This window comes from Canis lupus, chromosome 37 (genome assembly GCF_003254725.2).
Source record: "Canis lupus dingo isolate Sandy chromosome 37, ASM325472v2, whole genome shotgun sequence".
NCBI classification, from domain to species: Eukaryota; Metazoa; Chordata; class Mammalia; order Carnivora; family Canidae; genus Canis; species Canis lupus.
Genome location: NC_064279.1, coordinates 25,554,219 through 25,576,383, shown reverse-complemented (window position 1 = coordinate 25,576,383; position 22,165 = coordinate 25,554,219). Strand labels below are relative to the sequence as shown.

Below are 22,165 nucleotides of genomic sequence, written 5' to 3'. Positions count from 1 at the left end.
CACTCTTCTGGAGTTCGCCCCGCTGCTGCTCCGCTCACCCCCACCCCTTCGGCGCTCCCAGGGCCTCACAGGTACTCCTCTGGGGTTTCCCCCCAGGCTTTCCTTTTCCTTTCACCTGGTCTTCCTTGTCACGCTCTTGCTCCGCAACCCAAACCTGGCCCCCTTTCGCTGGGGGCTGTCGTCGCCCGCCACCCGCCCCTTAGCAAGGCCTGCTGTCTCTTCAGGTGACTTCCGTTGCCGCACACCCATCAGGCCTTGGATAGTCTCTCTTGACCATTTTTCGTCTTTTTCCCTCTCCTATCTGTCTCTCACTGGAAGGCATGGATTGTATTTTTGTCGTGCGTTTGGTTGCTCCTCCTCTTCTAGCTATCAGATCGGGTTGTCAGGTTTACCTATTTTAGGTCATGATCCACGGAAAGGAAATGATCACTGATGACAAAATCCTGTGTTCTGGAGAATTGGCTTGTAGTGGTTTTGTGGTAATCGTTTTCAAAATTTCGGCTCTGTAAATGCCTTTTGGCGGGGGTGGGGGGAGTAGGCAGTATGGACAAGTCTCTTAACTGGGGACAGGTCTAAGGCTGTCAAGGAGGCAGTTGGATGTAGTGGGTTGGAGCTCAAAGGAGAGCTCTGGACAGGCTGTATAAATTCATGTATATGTGTCATCTGCCATGTTGATAGTAACTGAAGCTATGCATGTGGATGAAATTGCCTAAGGAGAGTGTAGTGCTAGAAAAAACGGACCCAGGATGGAGCACTGAGGGATTCTTGGTGTTTAATAACTGTACAGAGGTCAAATCTCCGGTTAAAGAGATGAAAGAAGTAATCAAGAGTTGTTGAATTCTGTTGAAATGTAGAGTTGAATGAGGGCTGTAAAGCCGGGTGACATCAAAGTAATCGATGAACACAGCGCGAGATGTTTGATGGAGTGAAATGGAATATCTGGGTTTAGTGCTAGGTCTGTTCACCTTTGCTGCAAATTCTTAATTTGCCCGAAGCTGTAAATTCCACCTGTATGTTGAAGACTTAAGAATTTTAATTTCCAGCTTTTTCCCTTTATTTTCAGGTCAAGATCTAAATAACCAACTGCTTGACATCCCCACTTGATTTTTTTCTTGGGAATTTCAAATATAATACATCTAAAACCAAAGTCTTAAGTTTTCTCTGCATACCCCAAGTTCTTTGTCCTTCAGTATCCTGTTTCATTAAGTGGTATATTTATCTACTTATATAAGCTAGAAACTTGAAATCCATTTTTGATTTCTCCTTCATCCCATGTATCTTTAAGTTCTATATCCAATACAGTTGACCCGTGAACAATGCAAGGGATGGTGCACTGACCCTTTCCAGTTGAAAGTCCACATGTAACTTGATTCTCCTAAAACCTAGCTACTAATAACCTACAGTTGACTGGAATACCAATAAGTAAATGTCAGTGCGTATTCTGTGCTATGTATATTTTATGCTGTATTCTTAGAATAAAGTTAGACTAAATAAATGTTATTAAGAAAATCATAAGAAACAGAAAATACGTTTACAATAACTATATTTATTGAAAATGTCACGTAGAAGTAGCTCCATGCATTTCAAACCCGTGTTCAAAGGGTCATATGTACGTCTGAATGTATTTCTGTACATCTTCAGTATCAATTTTCAAGTTCAAGCCACAATCTTTCACCTGGACTTAATGTCACTGGTTCCCTTTATTTCTCATCTGTAAAATGGGAATAATAACTACCTTACTGGATTGTTATGAGGATTAAATGGCAGATGGCACACAGTAAATAGCCAGTAAGCATTAATTGTTATTGTAATTGTTATAAGCTGAATCACTTCAATATTCTCTTCTGCCCTACTTTTTTGGATTCTTTTTTTACTCTCCTCCCCAAACCCAAAATATATCATTTCTCCATTCGAGTAACATGTTATTTCTCAGCTTACAACACTTATTTACTTACTTACTTATTTATGACACAGAGAGAGAATCAGAGACACAGGCAGAGGGAGAAGCAGGCTCCATGTAGGGAGCTTGATGTGGGATTCAATCCTGGGACTCCGGGATCATGCCCTGGCCAAAAGCAGGTGCTTAACCGCTGAGCCACCCAGGTGTCCCTCTGCTTACAACTCTTTAGTGGATTTCCTATCACTAAATGTTTATTACATTTAGGGTAAAAATAAAAATCCTTACTGTGGTCTATAGGATTCTATATAACTTGATTCTTCTACCTTCACTAGCTTCATCTTGCTCCAGCCTCCTCTTGCTCACTAAAATCTAGCTACACTGCTTTTCATTTCCTTAGTCACACCAAGTTATTTTCCAGCTATGGGTCCTTTGCTCATGCTGTTGTATTTTCCTGGATTGTTCAGTATGGCCATCCCAAATTCATTCATTCTTCAATATTAGCTTAGCTTTGGCCTCTACCCACTACCCCAAGTCTTAAATCAGGTACCTTATTATAATGTCTTGTCATGCCCTGTACGTTATATTTGTATCACTTTTTAGAACTTGTAATTGTATATTGTGTGATTGTTTAAAATGTGTCTCCTACTAGAATATATGTTAATAGCTATTTCATTTCTATTTCTCAAGAATTTGTTAAGTAAGTAAACTAGAGCTTGTTTTAGGAACCGTCATGTCTTTGGGAAGCACTAGCTTACTGATATCTTGTCATCTGATGATAAGCACCTTTTCACTCTTAACAATTTAAAGGACACAAAAGAAAAAACCCAAGAGTTTTCCAGCTATGGATGATTTTACTCATTCTTTGGTCATAAAATCATTTAGATTTTAGACTCTAAACTGGAGAGAAACTTTACCTAGATCAACTTCATTCTTTTAGTCATGCACTAATTTTATCTGTCTGCATTTGTTTTATGGATTTTTTAGAAAAGAAAGCTCTTTTAGAAAAGAAATCAGAGCAGTGGTTTATATATTTTAACAGTAGGTTAAACTATAAGACAAGTGAGGATGAGGTTTCCAAAAATAAATACAAGAAAAATCCCTACCTAAGTTGTTGGATATGGAAAATACTAAAATTTATTAATTTGTGTGTGTAGAACAGGATTTGTGTTGAGAAATAGGAAATAGGGGCAGCCCCGGTGGCCCAGTGGTCTAGCGCCGCCTTCAGCCCAGAGTGTGATCCTGGAGACCCGGGATCGAGTCCCACATCAGGCTCCCTGCATGGAGCCTGCTTCTCCCTCTGCCTGTCTCTCTCTCTCTCTCACTCTCTCTGTCATGAATAAATACAATCTTTAAAAAAAAAAAAAAAGAAAAAAGAAAAATAGGAAATAAATACAGGAAGTATATGAGGGCCAAACACAGAAAGGCATTTGGATTTATTTTATGCATAGTGATGAGCTGTTAAAAAGCTGATTGTAAAAAACGTTTTGGGAGAACGTTTCAGTTGAGATGAAAATATTCTAGAGGTATGCTGTACAGCATTGTACCTATAGTTAACAATAAAGCATTGTACATTTAAAGTTTTGTTAAGAGGGCAGATCTTGTATTAAGTATTCTTACCACAGTAAAATTTTAAAAAGGTGGGAATGGACTCCAATAACAAGTATTTCGCACTTGCTAAGTGCTTGTATTTTTGTTGTACAAGAGAAGATAAGATAGATACCTACCTTGCTCCTCACTTAGAAAGTTAAGGAGACAAAGTGCATACTTAACTTGGTAAGAGAGTAGTTCCTTAGAAAGGGTATTATAGAGTAGAGGATTCATTGAATGGAAACATTGTGCAAGAATGGAGACTGGAAAGTGATTGTTGCTGCAAATCATTAATGAGGTTACAGTGTGGTAGTGGTTAAAAACATGGGTTCTGGTGTTAGATTTACTTTTGTCTCTTAATGAATTTTGTAACTGTGAATAACTTAATCTCTCTAAACCTCAGTTTCCTAATCTGTAAACTAGAGATGATAATCCCTGTAAGATTATTGGGAATTTTTTTTTAAGATTTTATTATTTATTTATTTATTCATGAGAGACACAGAGGGAGAGAGAGGCAGAGACACAGGCAGAGGGAGAAGCAGGCTCCATGCAGGGAGCCCAATGTGGGACTCCATCCCTGGTCTCCAGGATCACACCCTGGACTGAAGGCGGCGCTAAACCGCTGAGCCACCGGGGCTGCCCCAGTTATTGGGAAAATTAAATGAGATAATGCAGCATGGCTCTTAGCACTATGTTTAGTAAATGTTGCATAATAAATATTAGATGGGAGTGATGGCACAATGAGTTTCTGAATCAGCAGCTATAAAAAGGCTGGGTTTTAGATGAACGAGAAGGAGGGTAAAGATGGTTCTAAAATTTTTTGTCTGAATGATAGTGGGAGGAAAATGTAGAGAAGTGTGGGATCCTCATAAGGAGGATGTGGACTGTATCATCTTCACATTTGTATTCTTTCCACAGTGCCATCAAATTAAAGTAACTCAGTCATTTTTTTACTAAGTGAAGGAATGAGTTTAAAGTTGATTTTATAGCATTCAAGGGGGCAGTGAAAGATGTTTGGGTAGAACTTTATGGAAAGTTGAGAGTTAGGCTAAATTTGAGAAACATCCATAAAGTTAGTTTTGAAAGAAAAATAAAAACTCCAAATTTACTCACCTTTCGAAATTTGTATCAGTACATCATGGAAATGGTATTTTAGGATTTAAGACATCATTATGTAACAATGTTTATAGAGTTAACAAAGAATATACTCTTTTTCACTGTTGTCTTAATTTCAAAATGTCGCAGGAATAAATATACCAAGACACAAATGGATAAGGTAGAAGCCTCAAGTCCTTCATTTGTACAGCAGATACATCCCTGAAGTTCTATTGATTGCGTATATATGTATCTTGAGTGTTGTTATATTTTAAATGTTTTCAGTAAGGTAACTTGTGGTTTTTAAATAAAAAGAGTTCATCTTGTGTAAATGATTGCTTTCTTCTTTTTTTTTTTATTTTAATTTTGTAAGTTGGATTCTTTTAAAAAGGCACACTTATATTTTCTTTAGCTGAGTTGATGGCTTCCCGGAGAACTGGCATAGCTGCAAAATATGAGTAGTTCCCCAAGAAGAGTGCATTGCCTTTGGCACAAGGATCAGAATAAAGGTGAATTGTTATTACATAGGGTTTTTCAGTAAAAGTCACTGAAAAGTAAGTAATGTTTTTTATTTTGGGTATATTTTTTCCAAGACTATGCAAATTAGCAAGAATTAACAATTTTCTTCTATTTTTGTAGTAATTTTGTTTTAGCATGCTTGCTTAATGCAGAACACCCTATAGATAAGGATGTCTTCAGAGCAGTACCTAAAAGGTGTGCATTTAAATAACTGTACAGGGTACAGAAACATTTTTGTCCATATTATTGATTAAGCTTTCATAGAATGCTCAAAGTTGAACAGTAATTTTAATAGTGAAAAAGTTAGGGAAAGAGGAATCTCTTTGGACATACTTAAATAATTTGTTATTTAAAAAATAAAAAATCATTTTTTTTTCACCTTGTCTTAGTAATATTGCTTTGGTAGGGAATTAGCATTATAGAATTCAAAGAAAGCTTCTCATTGTCCTAGATTAATAGAAAGTTTAACTGTTACCACAGGATCATGCTACACACTGAAAAAGAAACTTAGTTTTTTTTTCTTTTAACTGGATAGAGCAAACCTTGATAATATGATGAATGTACAAAAGTAGATATAGTAATTCATTTAGGACAAGACCAGGAATGGACTAAATTGAGAGATTAAGAAAAAGTTCTGTTGCTTCTACAAATTTTATATCCTCTACCTTTTAGGGTTGTTTTTTCTTAAAGGAAAGAGGGATTGCTAGTAGAAATGGTTAAGGAAATGTTTGGTATCTGAAGTAAAATTTCATATACTTAAAATTTTGCATCAAAATGTTTGAGAATCATACAGAGAATAATTATATATAGAAACAGAAGTAACCAATAGTTTTTTTATTTCTCATATGCTTTAGTGAACTTTGAAATCTTCACCTCCACTTTTGTTAAAATAATTTTTAGAAGTATATTTTGTTAGAGGAATTCAAGGTCATTGGCTTTTACTTTTGGTTTGTTAAGAAAGCACCAAGATAATAGAGTTTTATATTATCTTTTAATTTGGTACCCTGACCTGTAGTGACATATAAGGAAAAGTGAGGAAATCTGACAGAACTCTTAACATGGAGTTTCTTCATTAAGCAATGAATAATATGAATCCCAGTTTAAGCAAGTTTACCTACGTTTTTGTTTTAATGCATTCTATAACTGTATTAATTCTTAGTCTTCCACAAATGATTTTTCTTTCCTTGAATTTCGGTAAGATACAAGGACAGCTTTGCATTTAGTAGAGAAATTCAGATGCACATAGAAAAGGCTTAGATGCAGTGTTCAAAAGATGAGTTTTATGCAGTACAGCGCATAGCGATACTTTTATAAAGAACTTAGTAAATAAAAAAAAAGAACTTAGTAAATATAATTCTATATATATAAGAGATTTATGGTTTCAATATCTGCTGTTGTATATTTTAATAGCAAATTGAATAGAATTGATAGGGCTGATTTGTTCCTTATTCTTGAATAATAAGTATTTCTTCTGTGTCAGACACTGTCATAAATGGGGTTTCAGAGTTTAAAGTACATATTCCCTGTCTTCAAATAGCAAAGTGTAAATAGAGACAAAGAAGTGAACAGTTTATGATACAATGTTATACTAGAGGTAAGCACAGGGTACAACAGAGACTGCAGAAGCATGAAGCAGTCTCAGTCTGGATATGGGGTGAGAGAAAAAGTGAAAGGTAGCTCGAAAGCCTTCTTAAGGAAGATAGCATCTAAGCTGAGCCTTGATTTTATAGCCAAGAGAAGAAATCAAGGGGCCTTTGGGGGGATAAGGAGAGTACCTACAGATTCTCCAGAGATAAACCATAGTGCACCATGCAAAGGTATAGTGGGATGAGAACATACGACTTTTGGGGGGACATTATAAATAGTTTAGATGACTGGATTTGAAGGGCTTTGGGATAGGTAAGTAAAGCCTGGATCACGAAAGTTGTTTAATGTCATTTTAATGAGTCTAGATTTTATTGTGAGGGCAGTGGGGAGCTGTTGAATGGTATTAAGGAGAGTGATGTGGTTTGACCTACAGTTCATTATAAAAATGTCTGAGAGGTATATAGAGGTAGAATTGATGGGACTCTACCATGATCTTCATTTCCAATATAATACTAGTAATTGAAAAAAATCAAAGATAACTCTTGTCTTTCTGGATGGGCAACTGGGGTAGGAGAGGGGTCACAGTCTTGGCAATGCTGAGACAGGAAAAAAGTCTAAGGGCAGAGTGGAAAAGTCTAAGGACACATCCAAACATTGAAGCATCAAATTATTAATTGCAAGAAAAGTATTACAAACCACGCATTTTTGGTCCAAAATTCTGTAGTTACTAGTTTGAGCAGTGCCATGTTAACAGATCTGTAAACAGTAGTGGGCTCTGTTACTTTGATGGGTTCATAAACCTAGTAAATTATACCATATAAATCTGGCCGGGGTGCCTGAGTGGCTCAGTTGTTTAAGCGTCGGCCTTTGGCTCAGGTCGTGGTCCCAGAATCCTGGGATTGAGTCCTGTGTTGGGCTCCCTGCTCAGCAGAGAGCCTGCTTGAACCTGCTTCTCCCTCACCCTTTCCTCCTTCCCTTGCTTGTTTTCTCTCTCTCTCTCTCTCTCTCTCTCCCCCCCTCCCCAATAAATAAAATCTTTAAAAAAAATTAATAAATCTGGCCAAAGTAGGTATTCAGGAAATTTGATGAAATGAGTGAATAGTAAAGGAGACTTAAAATGCCTAACACCTTTTAACTATTCAAAGGGTTTTCAACATCTCTTTTAAATTTAATTCCCAGTTATTTGATATCTAATATCACGAGACCTCAAACTAAGGGCCCCCAGGCTCTATCCTGCCTATATCCTGCCTGTAGGTGGGTTTTGCTTGATTTGTTGCTTTTAAAAATAAATTTGAATTCCTTGCTCATAATTTAAAGTGGGCAGTTTTACATAAATATTTGGAACTCATTTTCTTGAAAAGTTAGATGGTCTGATAATACCTGGGTTGACTAATTCTGCATGGTAAAATTAGATTTCAGTAGCAGTTTTTCTTGCTTAAGTCATGTCACCTGCATGGTCCCTCTACGCAGTTGAGTTTAATCCCTGTTAACAGCTTATTTAATTGGAGGTCTTTGGAGGAATGGGGTTGCAGGTGAGGAGTAAATTCAGAAAGTGGACACTGATTTCATTCATATTAAAGCTTTTGTCTGTTGGGTGCCTAATGTGTGTTATTTCATTTAGTTTTGCAACGCTATAGCATTTGCTGTTCCTATATACAATTGAGAAAACTAATAGTTAGAAAGGGAAGTTATAAATTAGGGACAGCTGGCTCCTGATAGTTAGGCCTCCTGTATTTTTTCTTTTGTATACTACATTTTTAAAGCTTTTCTAGTTGAGTTGTTTAGGCAGAGGCAAAGTCTGATGATTTTTAATTTCTAAAATTATAAGCAAGAATCTATTAGCAATGTTTTTAGAAATTTGAAAAGAGTATAAATAAAATTTGTTTTAGATGATTGTGTATATATGTACATAACAACACTAATGTTCTTTGCTATTATAATTGTATTTACTTGCTGACATTTGGCAAACTAGTTTGAAAGTCTTAAATATTCTATTATTACTAGAAGTAATTTTTAAGTATTTAGAAGTTCATTCAGAAATTTGAGTATTTGTCAAAGAAAATTGGTAAGGATTCTTTTCACTGTGCTAGGTGGTTCTTAGGAAGAGAGGTTTTTTCTGTTTTACCTAGAGAATAACTTTCTCAGTATAATTCTGGAAGTTAAACTAATTTGATTATTACAATATTTTAATTCATTTAGTATCTTTTATACTTATACATGGAAATGCTTAGACTACTGACTGGCAGAAGGAATTGTAACATGATTTGATATTTTGAGAGGAACTCCATTTTAAGAAATGGAGTCAGCGGACTGAAAATATTTAACTAAATTTGAAACTCAAGACCTTTTAGCATTCATGAAGGAAGATACAAGTTGGTTATATTGCTGTGGACAATTGACATGTGGGCATTGACAGTGGAATCTTCAATATTCCTGATTGATATGCCTTTAGTGGCAGCAGTCTGTTAATGATGCATAGTGCAAAATTTAAACACTAGTAGGGCATAGATACTGGACATATGGCAAAGAAGGGAACATGCATGGAAGAAATAAAAGGTGGATAGATTTAGTAGTCAAGGACATTCAGTGACATTTAGTTGTCTTTCTTGTGCCTATCAGCTAATCAAGGCCTTTGAAGATGCTTAATAAAAAGTGGTTTATTGAAATAGAGAAAAGGACATAACATGGTTTATTAAATGCTCTTTCAAACTCTTATTTTAATCACTCTTATTTTAGTAAATTGTAACTTACTATTTTATTTTTCTTCCTTAGAATCTGTCAGGTGAAGGTGTATTTTTGCTTTTTAATTTGGCTAGAAGCAATTTATTTTTAAAGAATGTCTCCTCTGAAGATACACGGTCCTATCAGAATTCGAAGCATGCAGACTGGAATTACAAAATGGAAAGAAGGGTCCTTTGAAATTGTGGAAAAAGAGAATAAAGTCAGCCTAGTAGTTCACTACAATACTGGAGGAATCCCAAGGATATTTCAGGTATTACCAAATTTTGATGTGGAATAGATCTTGAATCATAACCTTTAGTGAATAGCCTCCTTGTACCATAGTAAGTGTAATGGTAGCCTTCCTCTGAGATTAACATTCTTTTTATTTCCAGGACACTGATAGTTTTGTGTGCATATTTTATAAATTATTCAACAGCATCATTAATGGTATATAATAAATAGTGGGAAGTAGTCACCGTTATTGAAAAAAAAAACTAAGAAGCAGAGAAGAACTGAGTTTGAATACTATTTCTGTCAAAGCTATTTTAAAAACCACATTAGGATAACTTTAGTTATTCTCTTCTTTCCTTAGTATATGATAGATTCATCACTGTGTAGTATTAACTTTTAATAGGACTTATTAGTATCTTCTAAAACCAAATACTTCCTAAATAATTTTGCCAAGGGTTGTGGTATGGGCCATTCAAGGATGATTATTCAAGGTCATTCTTACTGCTGTTTTCTGACTACAAGCTTTTGAAGAATTTCATTATTTTATCACTGCAAAAAATAATTTTGTTTTTACCTCTTTACTGTCTATTCTGTGCAGCTAAGAACTACTCATCCTGACATAATTTGAATTTAAGAAAGTAAACCATATTTTTCTGCACTTTAAAATTCTGTATTTGTTAATTAGATAATACAAAAGTATAATATTCATTCTAAACTGAAAAACTCTAGTGAATAACAATTTATGAAGCTTTATGCTTGAGAATCCTAGAGCTGGAGTAAGATTTCCATTTCTCCTTGCTTTTGAACTGTGAAAATAAATTGCTTATGATTTTGTATATTAGAGATCGTCTTAAATAGATTGGAAGTGGTGACAGGGGCAATAGAAACAATAGTAGTTTCTTCCACCTACGTGTATCTACAATTGCTCATCTCAATGAAAGAAAGATTCATTTTCAAATAGATTCAGTTTCTTAGTCCTCAACCCAAATTAGCAGTCAGTAAATATTTAAATATTTAAGCAAACATAGGTGTTGAGGAGCATGAGGATTCTGCTGTGATTCCAGCCTTATCTCAGTTCTAGATCAGTATGCATTCAGCATTTATTTTGTTAACTATCTACAGATAACCATGACGGATACTATATACTAAGTGCTAATAATACAGAGCTAAGTGAGATGCTTTTCTTCTCAAACTTAAGCATAATCAGAAGCATTTTCAGATGTAAAAATATTTCAGAGACACTGAAGTAATACAAAGAAGAATGGTTTGGTCCTGAGCATTTAGAGGATAAGTAGGAGTTTGCCAAGCACAGTGAAGGTAGGGCAGAGGTGATTTCTGTCCATGGACAAACACGTGGAAATGTAAATCAACCCTCAGAAAACCAGAACATTATTTTAAAGTAAATGGACAGTAAGGAGTGCATGGCAGAAGTAGAGGCTGAAGAGCTAGATAGGAACCAGATCTTGTTTGTCATACTAAGAGGACCTTAGAGTCTAAGGAGCCAAGAATCTCAAGTTCAGATTCACTTAGGGGCTAGGCAGATGACTATTTCAAGAGATAGTGGGAGAAGGAGGACATATAGGAGGTTATTGTGGGAGTTTAGATGAAGAATAAGAGTCGTAATCAAAGGAAAAGACAGTAGGAAGAAGCAAGAGGAGAAAAGGATAGATTGGAAGAGATTAAAAGAAGACTTGACTCATTAGATTTAGGGAAGTGAGAAAGAAGACACTGGTTTCTGAGTGGATGACAATGCCTTTCATGTCTTAGTAGGGAGCAGAGGGGAAGAACTAGGGTGGAAGGATTGAGAGATGAGTTGTTTGAGGTATCAAGCATTCAGATGTCAGTATCTAGTAAGTGTTAGGTAAGCAGGACTGGAACTCCATGAGAGGGGTCTTCTGGACTTAGAGAAAAGATGGAAGGCCTCACCATATGGTAGTTAATAAAATTATCAGTTGAAGACCTCAAGTTCAAGATTATTCTTTCATCTTGTTTGATAATGAACAAGCTTTTTGTCTTATGTATTTAACTTACATTTTTAAAAAGTGGTATATTGACTGAAATAGTGTTGTTATGTGATCTCTTTTCCTTTTGCATGCTAAACTCCTTGTTTAAATATTTCGGAGTTAAAGCCTCTGATACTGTTTATTGTGTTTTATGATAGAATTTTTACTCAAGAACATAGATTTAAGACCTACTTTGAATATATATATATATATATAATTTTAAATTGAATATAAATTAATCTGATAAAATTAATTTTCATTCTTCTCTAAAAATTGACAAAGATCAATTCTAGTTTAAAAAAATTATATAAAGTTGTTCTTTCGGGATACCTGGGTGACTCCTCGGTTGAGCATCTGCCTTTGTCTCAGGGCGTGCTCCCGGCCCGGGGATCAAATCCCATATTGGGCTCCTTCAATAGAAGATAGAAGGAGCCTGCTTCTCCCTCTGCCTATGTCTCTGCCTCTCTCTCTGAGTCTCTCATGAATAAATAAATAAGTAAAGTCTTTAAAAAAAAAAAAAAAAGCTATTCTTCCTTTATAATATTTAAAGGGTATGTTTTCAGCAAAAAGCGGCTTTTGAAGCCTTTGTATACTCCGGCTGAGGGAGAACATTAGAGAATAAAGATGCCTAGTTGGCAAGAATTACTTAGGTAGTAAACTGCAAGATTTATTAATTTGGTCTTGGAAAAATTTTGGCCAAGAGAAAATAAAAGTTATCACTTGATAGCACATATCCAGAGTCTGGAAGAGTATAAGACAAATTATTGAACCAATTTTGGGGAATGGAAAAAGTAAGCTAAATTAGTTTCTAGAGTGCTTATGATCTTCATGAGTGAATGAAAGTTAAATGAGCCTGCTTAGACACTTAAAAAAGAAAAAAAGGATGGGTGCACCTGGCTGGCTCAGTGGGTAGAGCAAGCAACTCTTGAACTTGGGGCTATAAGTTTGAGCCCTATAGTGGGTGTAGAGATTAGTTAAAAATAAAAAAGTGTGTGTGTGTGTGTGTGTGTGTGTGTGTGTGTGTGTACAGACAGAAATGAAGAAAGATGTCTTGTATTGATAAAGGTTCATTTTGATGTGTTTTTAAGAATTGGAATCCTTTTGAGGATGATCATTTGGGTTAAGAAATCCTTTTAAATTATAACTACCCGGGATGCCTGGGTGGCTGAGCAGTTGAGCGTCTGCCTTCAGCTCAGGGTGTGATCCTGGAGTCCCGGGATCGGGTCCCGCATCGGGCTCCCTGCATATGGAGCCCGCTTCTCCCTCTGCCTATGTCTCTACCTCTGTCTCTCTCTCTCTCTCTCTGTATCTCTCATGAATAAATAAATAAAATTTTTTTATAAAAAAAATTTACAGCTACCCAAACCAATTGCCAGAATATTATACAAGCTTTTGTTTAAAAAAAAAAAAAAAAAGGTGGGAAGAGTGAAGAAAAAGAAAGTCTGTAACACAGTATGGCTTTCTAAGCTAGCACTGGTGTAACCATCTAGGCTCTGTAAATTTTTTTTTTTTTTTTGAGATTTTATTTATTCATGAGAGACACAGAGAGAGAGAGGCAGAGACATAGGCAGAGAGAGAAGCAGGCTCCATGCAGGGAGCCCGATGTGGGACTTGATCTCGGGACTCCAGGATCACACCCTGGGCCAAAGGCAGGCGCTCAACTGCTGAGCCACCCAGGCATCCCAGCTCTATAAATTGTTAACTCACTAATTTTTATAGCTTTATAACTATACCTGAAAATATGCAATTCCCTACCATAAAATCAACAGTGGTAGGGTTACTTTGTAAATAAGTTTTAATAGTAGATGTTTGCCTTTCCTAAAAGTGAAATCTTTGACTTAAGTGTATCAAGAAATGGGAATTCTTTTTGGTTGGAAGGAAAAAACTCTAAATTAATATGGGAAAGACTAAGAAATAAAATTTAGCAAGCATAAAGTTTAGTATTGCTTGTATAACTTGTTATACTTTGTCACCATATATTTTTAACAATAACATAATTTTCCTTTTGTGTTGATTAGCTAAGTCATAACATTAAAAACGTGGTGCTTCGACCCAGTGGAGCAAAACAAAGCCGCCTAATGTTAACTCTACAAGATAACAGCTTTTTGTCTATTGACAAAGTACCAAGTAAGGATGCAGAGGAAATGAGGTTGTTTCTAGATGCAGTACATCAAAACAGACTTCACGCAGGTGAGCACAAATCTACCCAGGGTTTGCTATTAACTGTTATAAAAGAATATAATGGTGGCTCAGTGGTTGAGCATCTCTGCCTTTGGTTCAGGGTGTGATCCTGGTCCCAGGATCGAGTCCCGTGTTGGGCTCCCTGTGAGGAGCCTGCTTCTCCCTGTGCCTGTGTCTCTGCCTCTCTCTCTCTGCATCTCTCATGAATAAATAAATAAAATCTTAAAAAAAAAAAGAATATAATAGATAGTAGACCGTGTCCCTGGTGAATATTGATACACAAATCTTCAGCAAAGCACTGGCAGACTGAATTCAACAGCACATTTAAAGGATTATATACCGGGATACCTGGGTGGCTCAGTCAGTTAAGCATCCCACTCTTGGTTTTGACTCACATCATGATTGAGCCCTGCATCAGGCTTGGCATTCGGCATGGAGACTGCTTATTTCTCTCCCTCTCCCCCTCCTTACTCTGTCGCTTTCAATAAATAAAATATTTTTAAGAAGGAGTATAGGGGTGCCTGATTGCCTCAGGCAGTTAAGCATCTGCCTTCGGCTCAGGTCATGATCCCAGGGTCCTGTGATCAAAATCCCCTATAAGACTCCCTGCTAGGTGGGGAGCTTGTTTCTCTCTCTCCCTTTGCCTGCCACTCCCCCTGCTTGTGCGTGCACGTGCACTCTCTTCTCTGTCAAATAAATCTTAAAAAAAAAAAAAATTAAAAAAGTATTATGTACCATGACCAGGTGGAATTTATTTCTGAAATGGAAGGATGGTTCGAGATAGGAAAAAATCCATGTGATACACCAAATGAGTGAATGAAGGACAAAAGCCACATGCAGAGAAAGCATTTGATAAAATTCAAAACCCTTTCATGATAAAACATTCAAGAAACTAGAAATAGAAGGACATTACCTTAACCCAATAAAAGCTGTAGATGAAAAGCCCACATGTAGATGAAAAGCCACATACATTGCTAACATACTCAGCAATGAAAAACTGAAAGATTTTTCTTTAAGATAAGGAACAAGGCAAGAATGCCTTTTCCTGCTATCCAACATAATACTAGAAGTCCTAGCGAGAGCACTTGGGCAAGAAATAGAAATGAAGTGCATCCAAATTAGGAAGAAGTAGGGGGTCCCTGGTTGGCTCAGTCTGGAGAGCATGCAGCTCTTGATCTCTGGGTCATGAGTTTAAGCCCCACATTAGGTGTAGAGCTTACTTTAAAGAAAAAAAAGAGGAAGAAGAGATGATATGTTACTATATGAGAAAACCCTAAGGATTCCACAAAAGAATATGGCTAGCAAAGGAGGAAGATTTAAATTATGATTGGGAAGAGTTACCTTGTTATATAAATCTTAGATACTTGTCTTTGTCTATGTGAAACTTACTCCATGGTTTTAGTCTTACTGTGAAGACAGCAAGTACTATAGAAAATCATAAACAATATTATCAGATTCCCCTGTCCCTTCCTAATCCTTTTCATTTAAAATGTTTTGATTTTTTAAAAAATGTTATAGATATTTTTAAGGAATAATCTAGTGCTTAAAAGAAGTTTTCTGTTATTACTGTTAGTATCCAGCTCTATTATTATCAAAACTTTATTACTAATAAATTACTAATACTTTAGAGTTGACAGACTTTAAATTGGGCTTCTTAAATATAAAAATATTAGAAAATGAGGATGTAGCAGTGCTACTTTGCTTATATTTAATGTATCTATTTGATGTGCTATTTTCCTTGTAAAATGAAAAAAAAATTATGATTGTGTGCCATTTAGTACCTACTCATTGTGTTCATGTTACCAAATCTGAGCTATGTCAATTTACTAAATAACTGTTGAATTTTAGAATCAAGGAATTGAATACTGTTAACATTTTTTAGAATATGTCAGGGACTATGTCTATATTTCTCTTTTTGTTTCATTCCATCATACCCATCATTTTAATTGAACCACTGTTTTAAGAATTGATGTGTAAGAAAAGCATGTCTATATATATTGGAATGGAAACCACAGCAGATCGTCTAGGGACCCAAGTTTGAATTTGAACAACATGATAAATGGAAAAATAGGAGCTTTGGACCTAAACAGATTTAGATTTGAATCCTACCTCTACTTATTTCAATATAGCACTTAATGATTAAATTTCAGGTTCCTCATCTCTAAAATGAAGGGTTATATCACCTTAATTTCAGGGCTTATTAAAGAATAAGAACTCATAAATATAAAGCATGACTGACGACATATGATAGTAATTAAGAATAGCAGTGACTTGTTTTATGCTCTTAGGCTAGTTATTTTAATCTTTTGGGTTTAGTTGCCTTGGCTGCCCCAAAGTGATAATATAAACTTTACAGAGACCAGAGTAGGATAATGAATGTAAAACTACTTCAAAAAGTATAATGCATTTATTATATAGTGTGTGGCATTTCTGATCAGTGGAAAAGAGACTAAAATTTGATAAAAGTGTTATCTGTCAAGACAACTAACCATTTAAGAAGATAAAGCTGGCTCCCTTATTCCACTCCATTCATCTAAATAGATTTTACATTTGGGCTCCTGGGTGGCTTAGTTGGTTGAGCATCCGACTCTTGGTTTTGGTTCAGGTCATGATCTCAGGGTTGTGAGATCGAGCCCCGCATTGGCTCCTCACTCAGTGGGTAGTGAGCTTGAGATCCTCTCCCTCTTTTCCACATCCTCTCTCTCTAAAATAGATAAATCTTCAAAAAAAAAAAAATAGATTTTACATTGATCAGGGATTTGAACATAAAATGATAAAAGCTTTATTAAAGAGGGAGAGTGGATTTTAATGTAATATCTGGATGGAATAGAACTTTCTGAGTATGACATAAAAATCATTCAGTAAAAAAAGATTAATAATTTGTACTGTGTAAAAATTTTAAGTGATCTGTGGCAAGAGTAGAAAAAAGAAGAAAATATTAGTCACAGTGATAGTGTTAATGTTGCTAATATACAAAAATGTACTTTCCAAATCAGTATGAAAAAGACAATCTAGTAGAGAAATAGAAACTGCATATAGGAAATTCAGGAAGTAAACAGATGGCTCTTACACATGAAAAAAATCTCAACATCACCAGTAATTAAATTTAAAATTTTGGTATCACATTGGCAAGTAGTGTGAGGGGAACCACAATAGTGTCAAATACTGGGTAGGAACTGTGAGATATTTTTTTGGAATAATAAGTGATAATACCAATTTAGTTTAAAACTGTACATCCTTTAGAAATTTTTATTCTGAGGAGTTCTTAGGGCAGCCCGGGTGGCTCAGCGGTTTAGCACTGCCTTCGGCCCAGGGTGTGATCCTGGAGACCCAGGATCGAGTCCCATGTCGGGCTTCTTGCATGGAGCCTGCTTCTCCCTCTGCCTGTGTCTCTGCCTCTCTCTCTCTTTCTCTCTCTCTCTCTGTCTCTCATGAATAAATAAATAAAATATTTTTTTAAAAAAAGGAGTTCTTAGAATTCCTGTCCTCAAAAATCATTTTATTAGTTTAAGAAGATAGGTGAAAGAATGAATGTTCAGTATTGTTTGCATTTTTTAAAAATTAAAAGAATTTTAAATGTTCATTTCAAATAATTAGAGGGAAATTGACTAAAGTATAAAATACTCTTTAAAAGTATATACCAGGGCAGCCTGAGTGGCTCAGCAGTTTTTTGCTGCTTTCAGCCCAGGGTGTGATCCTGGTGACCTGGGATCGAGTCCCACGTCGGGCTCCCTGCATGGAGCCTGCTTCTCCCTCTGCCTGTGTCTCTGCCTCTCTCCGTCTTTCTCTCTCTCTCTCTCTCTGTCTCACGAATGAATAAATAAAATCTTAAAAAAGTATGAATCAAAAAAAAGTATATACAAATTGATGCTTCTACAGTACCTTACATGTTTTACATTAGCATCGATTTCTTTGGAATAGAAGCCATTTATGCTGCTTGCTGAACTTAATAGAGGATGCTTTGGAGTATACGTTATTGGAAGTATATCTGTCTCTGATTCTGACATGTTTCCTTGGCATCCAGTGTCACTGTTCATGCCATAGACACACAGTGACCAACTTTTTAGTAGTGTTAATTACCAAATATTTATATGGGAGAATTTGTAGCATTTTCATTTAAAAATTTGTTTCTTTTACGTCTTCCCAAGTTTTTGCATATTATTTCATTTTTTGCTTGAGTTTCTAGCTCTGAATTTAAATTGCTATATATATCTGGTAAACTTTCAGAATCGGTTGATAAGCACTTTCATTTTTTTACGCTTCTGTTTTTTCAGTATTCTATAATGATGATTAAACTCTGTTAAAGTAAACGGCTTGGGATTTATTTATTTTCCCCCCCACCAGCCATGAAACCTTCTCAGGGGTCTGGTAGTTTTGGAGCTATTCTGGGCAGCAGGACTTCACAGAAGGAAACCAACAGGCAGCTTTCTTACTCAGACAATCAGGTATGTTCATTTGAATCTTTCTAGCTTTTAAAAAAAGTTATAATCTATTATTATGAAATCTTTTCAAAATTTATCACATACTATTCTTCTTAGATTTATTGAACACAATATAGCTTATACTCTACATCTCATGGTATTCATTATGGACCATAGTAAAGTGTAGTTTTTAAAAGCATAGCTTTGGAGTTAGATGTGGGTTTGAGATTGGGTGCTGCTACTTAGTAGTTGTGGGTTCCTTGAGTATCCTGAGCCTCACTCTCCATCTGTAAAATTGAGATAGCAATAATATTTTAAGGGTTTTATGTGAGATAATGCATGTAAAAGTGTTATTAGCCCACAATACCATATACTAACAATGCTATAAATGTTTACTCCTATTATGTCTGTGATGCCTTTTGGGTCTGTTGTGCATTATGAACTTTACCCCTACACTATATGATACCAGACTTTTAGTTAAGATTTTCCATTTGCTTTTTAAATATTTTCTTTCATAAATATTCCGACAGCCATGAGACTTGCTTTACACTTTTGCAACTTAGCAGTGCTATGTCTTTGAAAATTTATCTTATAAGATAAATAAAGATAAAGGGAAAGATAAAGGGAAACCAGGCAGGGGGATCCCTGGGTGGCTCAGTGGTTTGGCGCCAGCCTTTGGCCCAGGGCGTGATCCTGGAGTCCCGGGATCAAGTCCCACATTGGGCTCCTGACATGGAGCCTGCTTCTCCCTCCTCTTGTGTCTCTGCCTCTCTCTCTCTCTCTCTCTCTCTCTCTCTGTCTATCATGAATAAATAAATAAATAAATCTTTTTTTTTTTTTAAAGGGAAACCAGGCATAAAGTAAGAAAAACTTTGAAACTATTTTATAAGTAAACTGATGAGTTCTATTTGGCTATGCAGAGAGATGATTACTTAGTCCATTTGCTGGACTAACCGATGAATAAGATTTTATTTTATTTTTTTTTAATAGGTTGTGGGGTGTTTTTCATGTTTTAAATTCAGATGTAATTGATATGCTCTAAACTGCACATAGGGGCAGCCCTGGTGGCACAGCGGTTTAGTGCCGCCTGCAGCCCAGGGCATGATCCTGGAGACCCTGGATCGAGTCCCACGTCAGGCTCTGCACGGAGCCTGCTTCTCCCTCTGCCTGTGTCTCTGCCTCTCTCTCTCTCTCTCTCTCTGTATCTCTATGAATAAATAAATAAAATTTAAAAAAAATAAAAAGTAAACTGCACATAGTAGAAGTATACAATTTGATACGTTTTGACTTATGTATATACCTCTAAAATCATCACTATAATCAACCAAGTGATCATAACTATAACCCTTAAAAGTTTCCTCATCCTTTGAAATTCTTCCTTCCTGCTTTCTCTCTGGCCCCTATCCCTAAACCTCAACTGGTTTGCTTTCTGTCACTATAGATTAGTTTGCATTTTCTAGGTTTTAAATAAATAAAATCATTATATATTATTATTATTATTATTTTTTTTTTGGTCTAGCTTTTTCACTCAGTGTAATTACTTTGAGATTCATCTATGGGTAGAAATTTAAACTGTTACCATATTTAAATGTATAAATGTTATCATAGAAAGCAGAAACAAATATTTATACTCTCACAAATAATGATTCTTATCAATGGGATTGTAAAATCAATGTTATGGGTCATAACTGGGATTAAATTAAAAAACAAAATAGAAAATATTAAAGGAGATATTATATATAGTAAAGATAAGTATTTCTGAAACATTTGATTTTTTTTTTTAAAGATTTTATTTATTTATTCATGATAGAGAGAGAGAGGCAGAGACACAGGCAGAGGGAGAAGCAGGCATCATACAAAGAGCCTGACGTGGGACTCGATCCAGGGTCTCCAGGACCACGCCCTGGGCTGCAGGTGGCGCCAAACCGCTGCACCACCGGGGCTGCCCACATTTGATTATTTATATGTATATATAATAGCTGCGATATTTCTGGGGAACTGGAAGAATTTGGTGGATAGTAGTAGTAGGTGATAATGAAACATCACAGGAAATGGCTTTTATAATAATATTTTGATATTTGAATCTTGAAAATGTATTACCCATTTGGAAATAACTTTTAAAAACTATTCAGATGATCTCAGAGATTTTTTTCTTTCCTATCCTAACATTGTATGTAATTCTATAGAAGAAAGAAATTGGAAATTTCTCCCATAGACAAAGCACATAGCTTTTAATCTAGTAAAATTTACTGGCAGAAAGCTGATCAAAAGCACTGTTTCCCAATATTGCTTTTCCCAAACTAATATGTTTAAATTGCCATATTCACCCTGTATGTTCTTGCTGTGTCTTTAAGATAAATGCTTTGATTCATCTTCTGCCAGTGGACTGACTCTTCGTTTCATTTTTCCCATCATTACCTATATTGGTTTCATTCCTCCAGACTAGAATCCCATCAAAAGTCATATGAGGTATTTGTGACTTGGCATTTTAGTTGTGGCAACGAAATGTCATTGTTGCTCCTTTTTCTCACATTTATGTCACTTTATCATAATCATACTGGATTTTTTTCTCTGAAGATTTATTTTTATCCTGATCACTAAAATCATATCTTGTGTATCTGAGTCTTTTAAGTCAAATATTCAAAGAAAATTCCTTTCTGCCTCTAGTTTTATTGTGGAAAATTTAAATTTATAGGCGTGCTGGAAGAAAATAAGTGTCAAGTTCAGCTTATGACACAAATTGTATATTACACTCCGCTGGAGTGCTTTTAAAAAAAACTAATGAATGGGCCTCAGCCTAGGCCAATTAGGCTAGAATGTCTGGAGATGGGTTTCCAGTTGTATTTTTAAAAATTGATTCCACATTGGAATCAATGATCTAAAGGCATATCAATTAATTTGAACATTTAGCTATGTTAAACTTTACTCTTACAGGCATCTTCAAAAAGAGGAAGTTTGGAAACTAAAGATGATATTCCATTTCGAAAAGTTCTTGGTAATCCAGGTAGAGGATCAATTAAGACTGCAACAGGAAGTGGAATAACTGTCACCCGGACAATTCCCTCTTTGACATCTGCATCCACACCACTTAGATCAGGGTTATTAGAAAATAGGTATGGAAGATTTACTTTTTTTCTTTCTTAGTCATTAGCTCTGCCTGTTTATAAATAAGTGTCTTTTATGCCATTTAGGAAGACAAATATTTTGAGAAAAAGGAGATTGTGCGGTTAGTAAAGTATATTAGAAGAAAGTATAGAGTATATTTTTAGTAGGTAATTGTTTTATTTATAATTTATGTCAGTGACACATACTGAGCATGCACATATACAGTATATTAATCAAAATGTGGTTTAGAGAATTAGGCAGCAGTAGTCATGGTTCTTGTCCTTGAGTTTGTTGGTTTACACTTCTTAATGATATAAATTATGGCTTTTTTAAATAACTTTTTTTCTTTGTCCTCTACAGGACTGAAAAGAGAAAAAGAATGTTATCATCTGGTTCAGAGCTGAATGAAGATTACCCTAAGGAAAATGATTCATCATCGTAAGTTGGTTTAAGAACCTTATGGCAGGGATCCCTGGGTGGCGCAGCGGTTTGGCTCCTGCCTTTGGCCCAGGGCGCGATCCTGGAGACCCGGGATCGAATCCCACGCCGGGCTCCCGGTGCATGGAGCCTGCTTCTCCCTCTGCCTATGTCTCTGCCTCTCTCTCTCTCTCTCTCTCTCTCTGTGACTATCATAAGTAAGAAAAAAAAAAAAAAAAAAAAAGAACCTTATGGCAGTAGAGGCACCTTGGTGGCTCAGTCACTTAAGCTTTTGCCTTCAGCTCAGATCATGATTTCAGGGTCCTGGGATTGAGCCCCAAGTCTGGGAGTCACACTCCCTTTCCCTCTGCCCCTCCCCCCTTCATGCTTTTTCTCTC

The 22,165-nt window shown here is 35.9% G+C and overlaps 1 protein-coding gene across 8 annotated transcripts in view; it reads left to right on the top strand.

Annotated features, from left to right (window-relative positions):
- USP37 (ubiquitin specific peptidase 37) overlaps positions 1–22,165 on the top strand; it is a 96,019-nt gene that overhangs the window by 238 nt on the left and 73,616 nt on the right. For 3 of the 8 annotated variants that reach the window (XM_025442095.3, XM_049106794.1, XM_049106791.1), the window contains exons 2-7: positions 4,995–5,136; positions 9,461–9,680; positions 13,662–13,833; positions 18,169–18,269; positions 21,180–21,358; positions 21,711–21,788. In XM_025442095.3, coding sequence (XP_025297880.1) covers positions 9,525–9,680; positions 13,662–13,833; positions 18,169–18,269; positions 21,180–21,358; positions 21,711–21,788 — 686 coding nt within the window. In that variant the 5' untranslated portion in view covers positions 4,995–5,136; positions 9,461–9,524. The remainder of the gene's footprint in view (positions 1–4,994; positions 5,137–9,460; positions 9,681–13,661; positions 13,834–18,168; positions 18,270–21,179; positions 21,359–21,710; positions 21,789–22,165) is intronic. The other 5 variants (XM_025442096.3, XM_049106793.1, XM_025442098.3 and 2 more) reach the window with 3 other exon arrangements.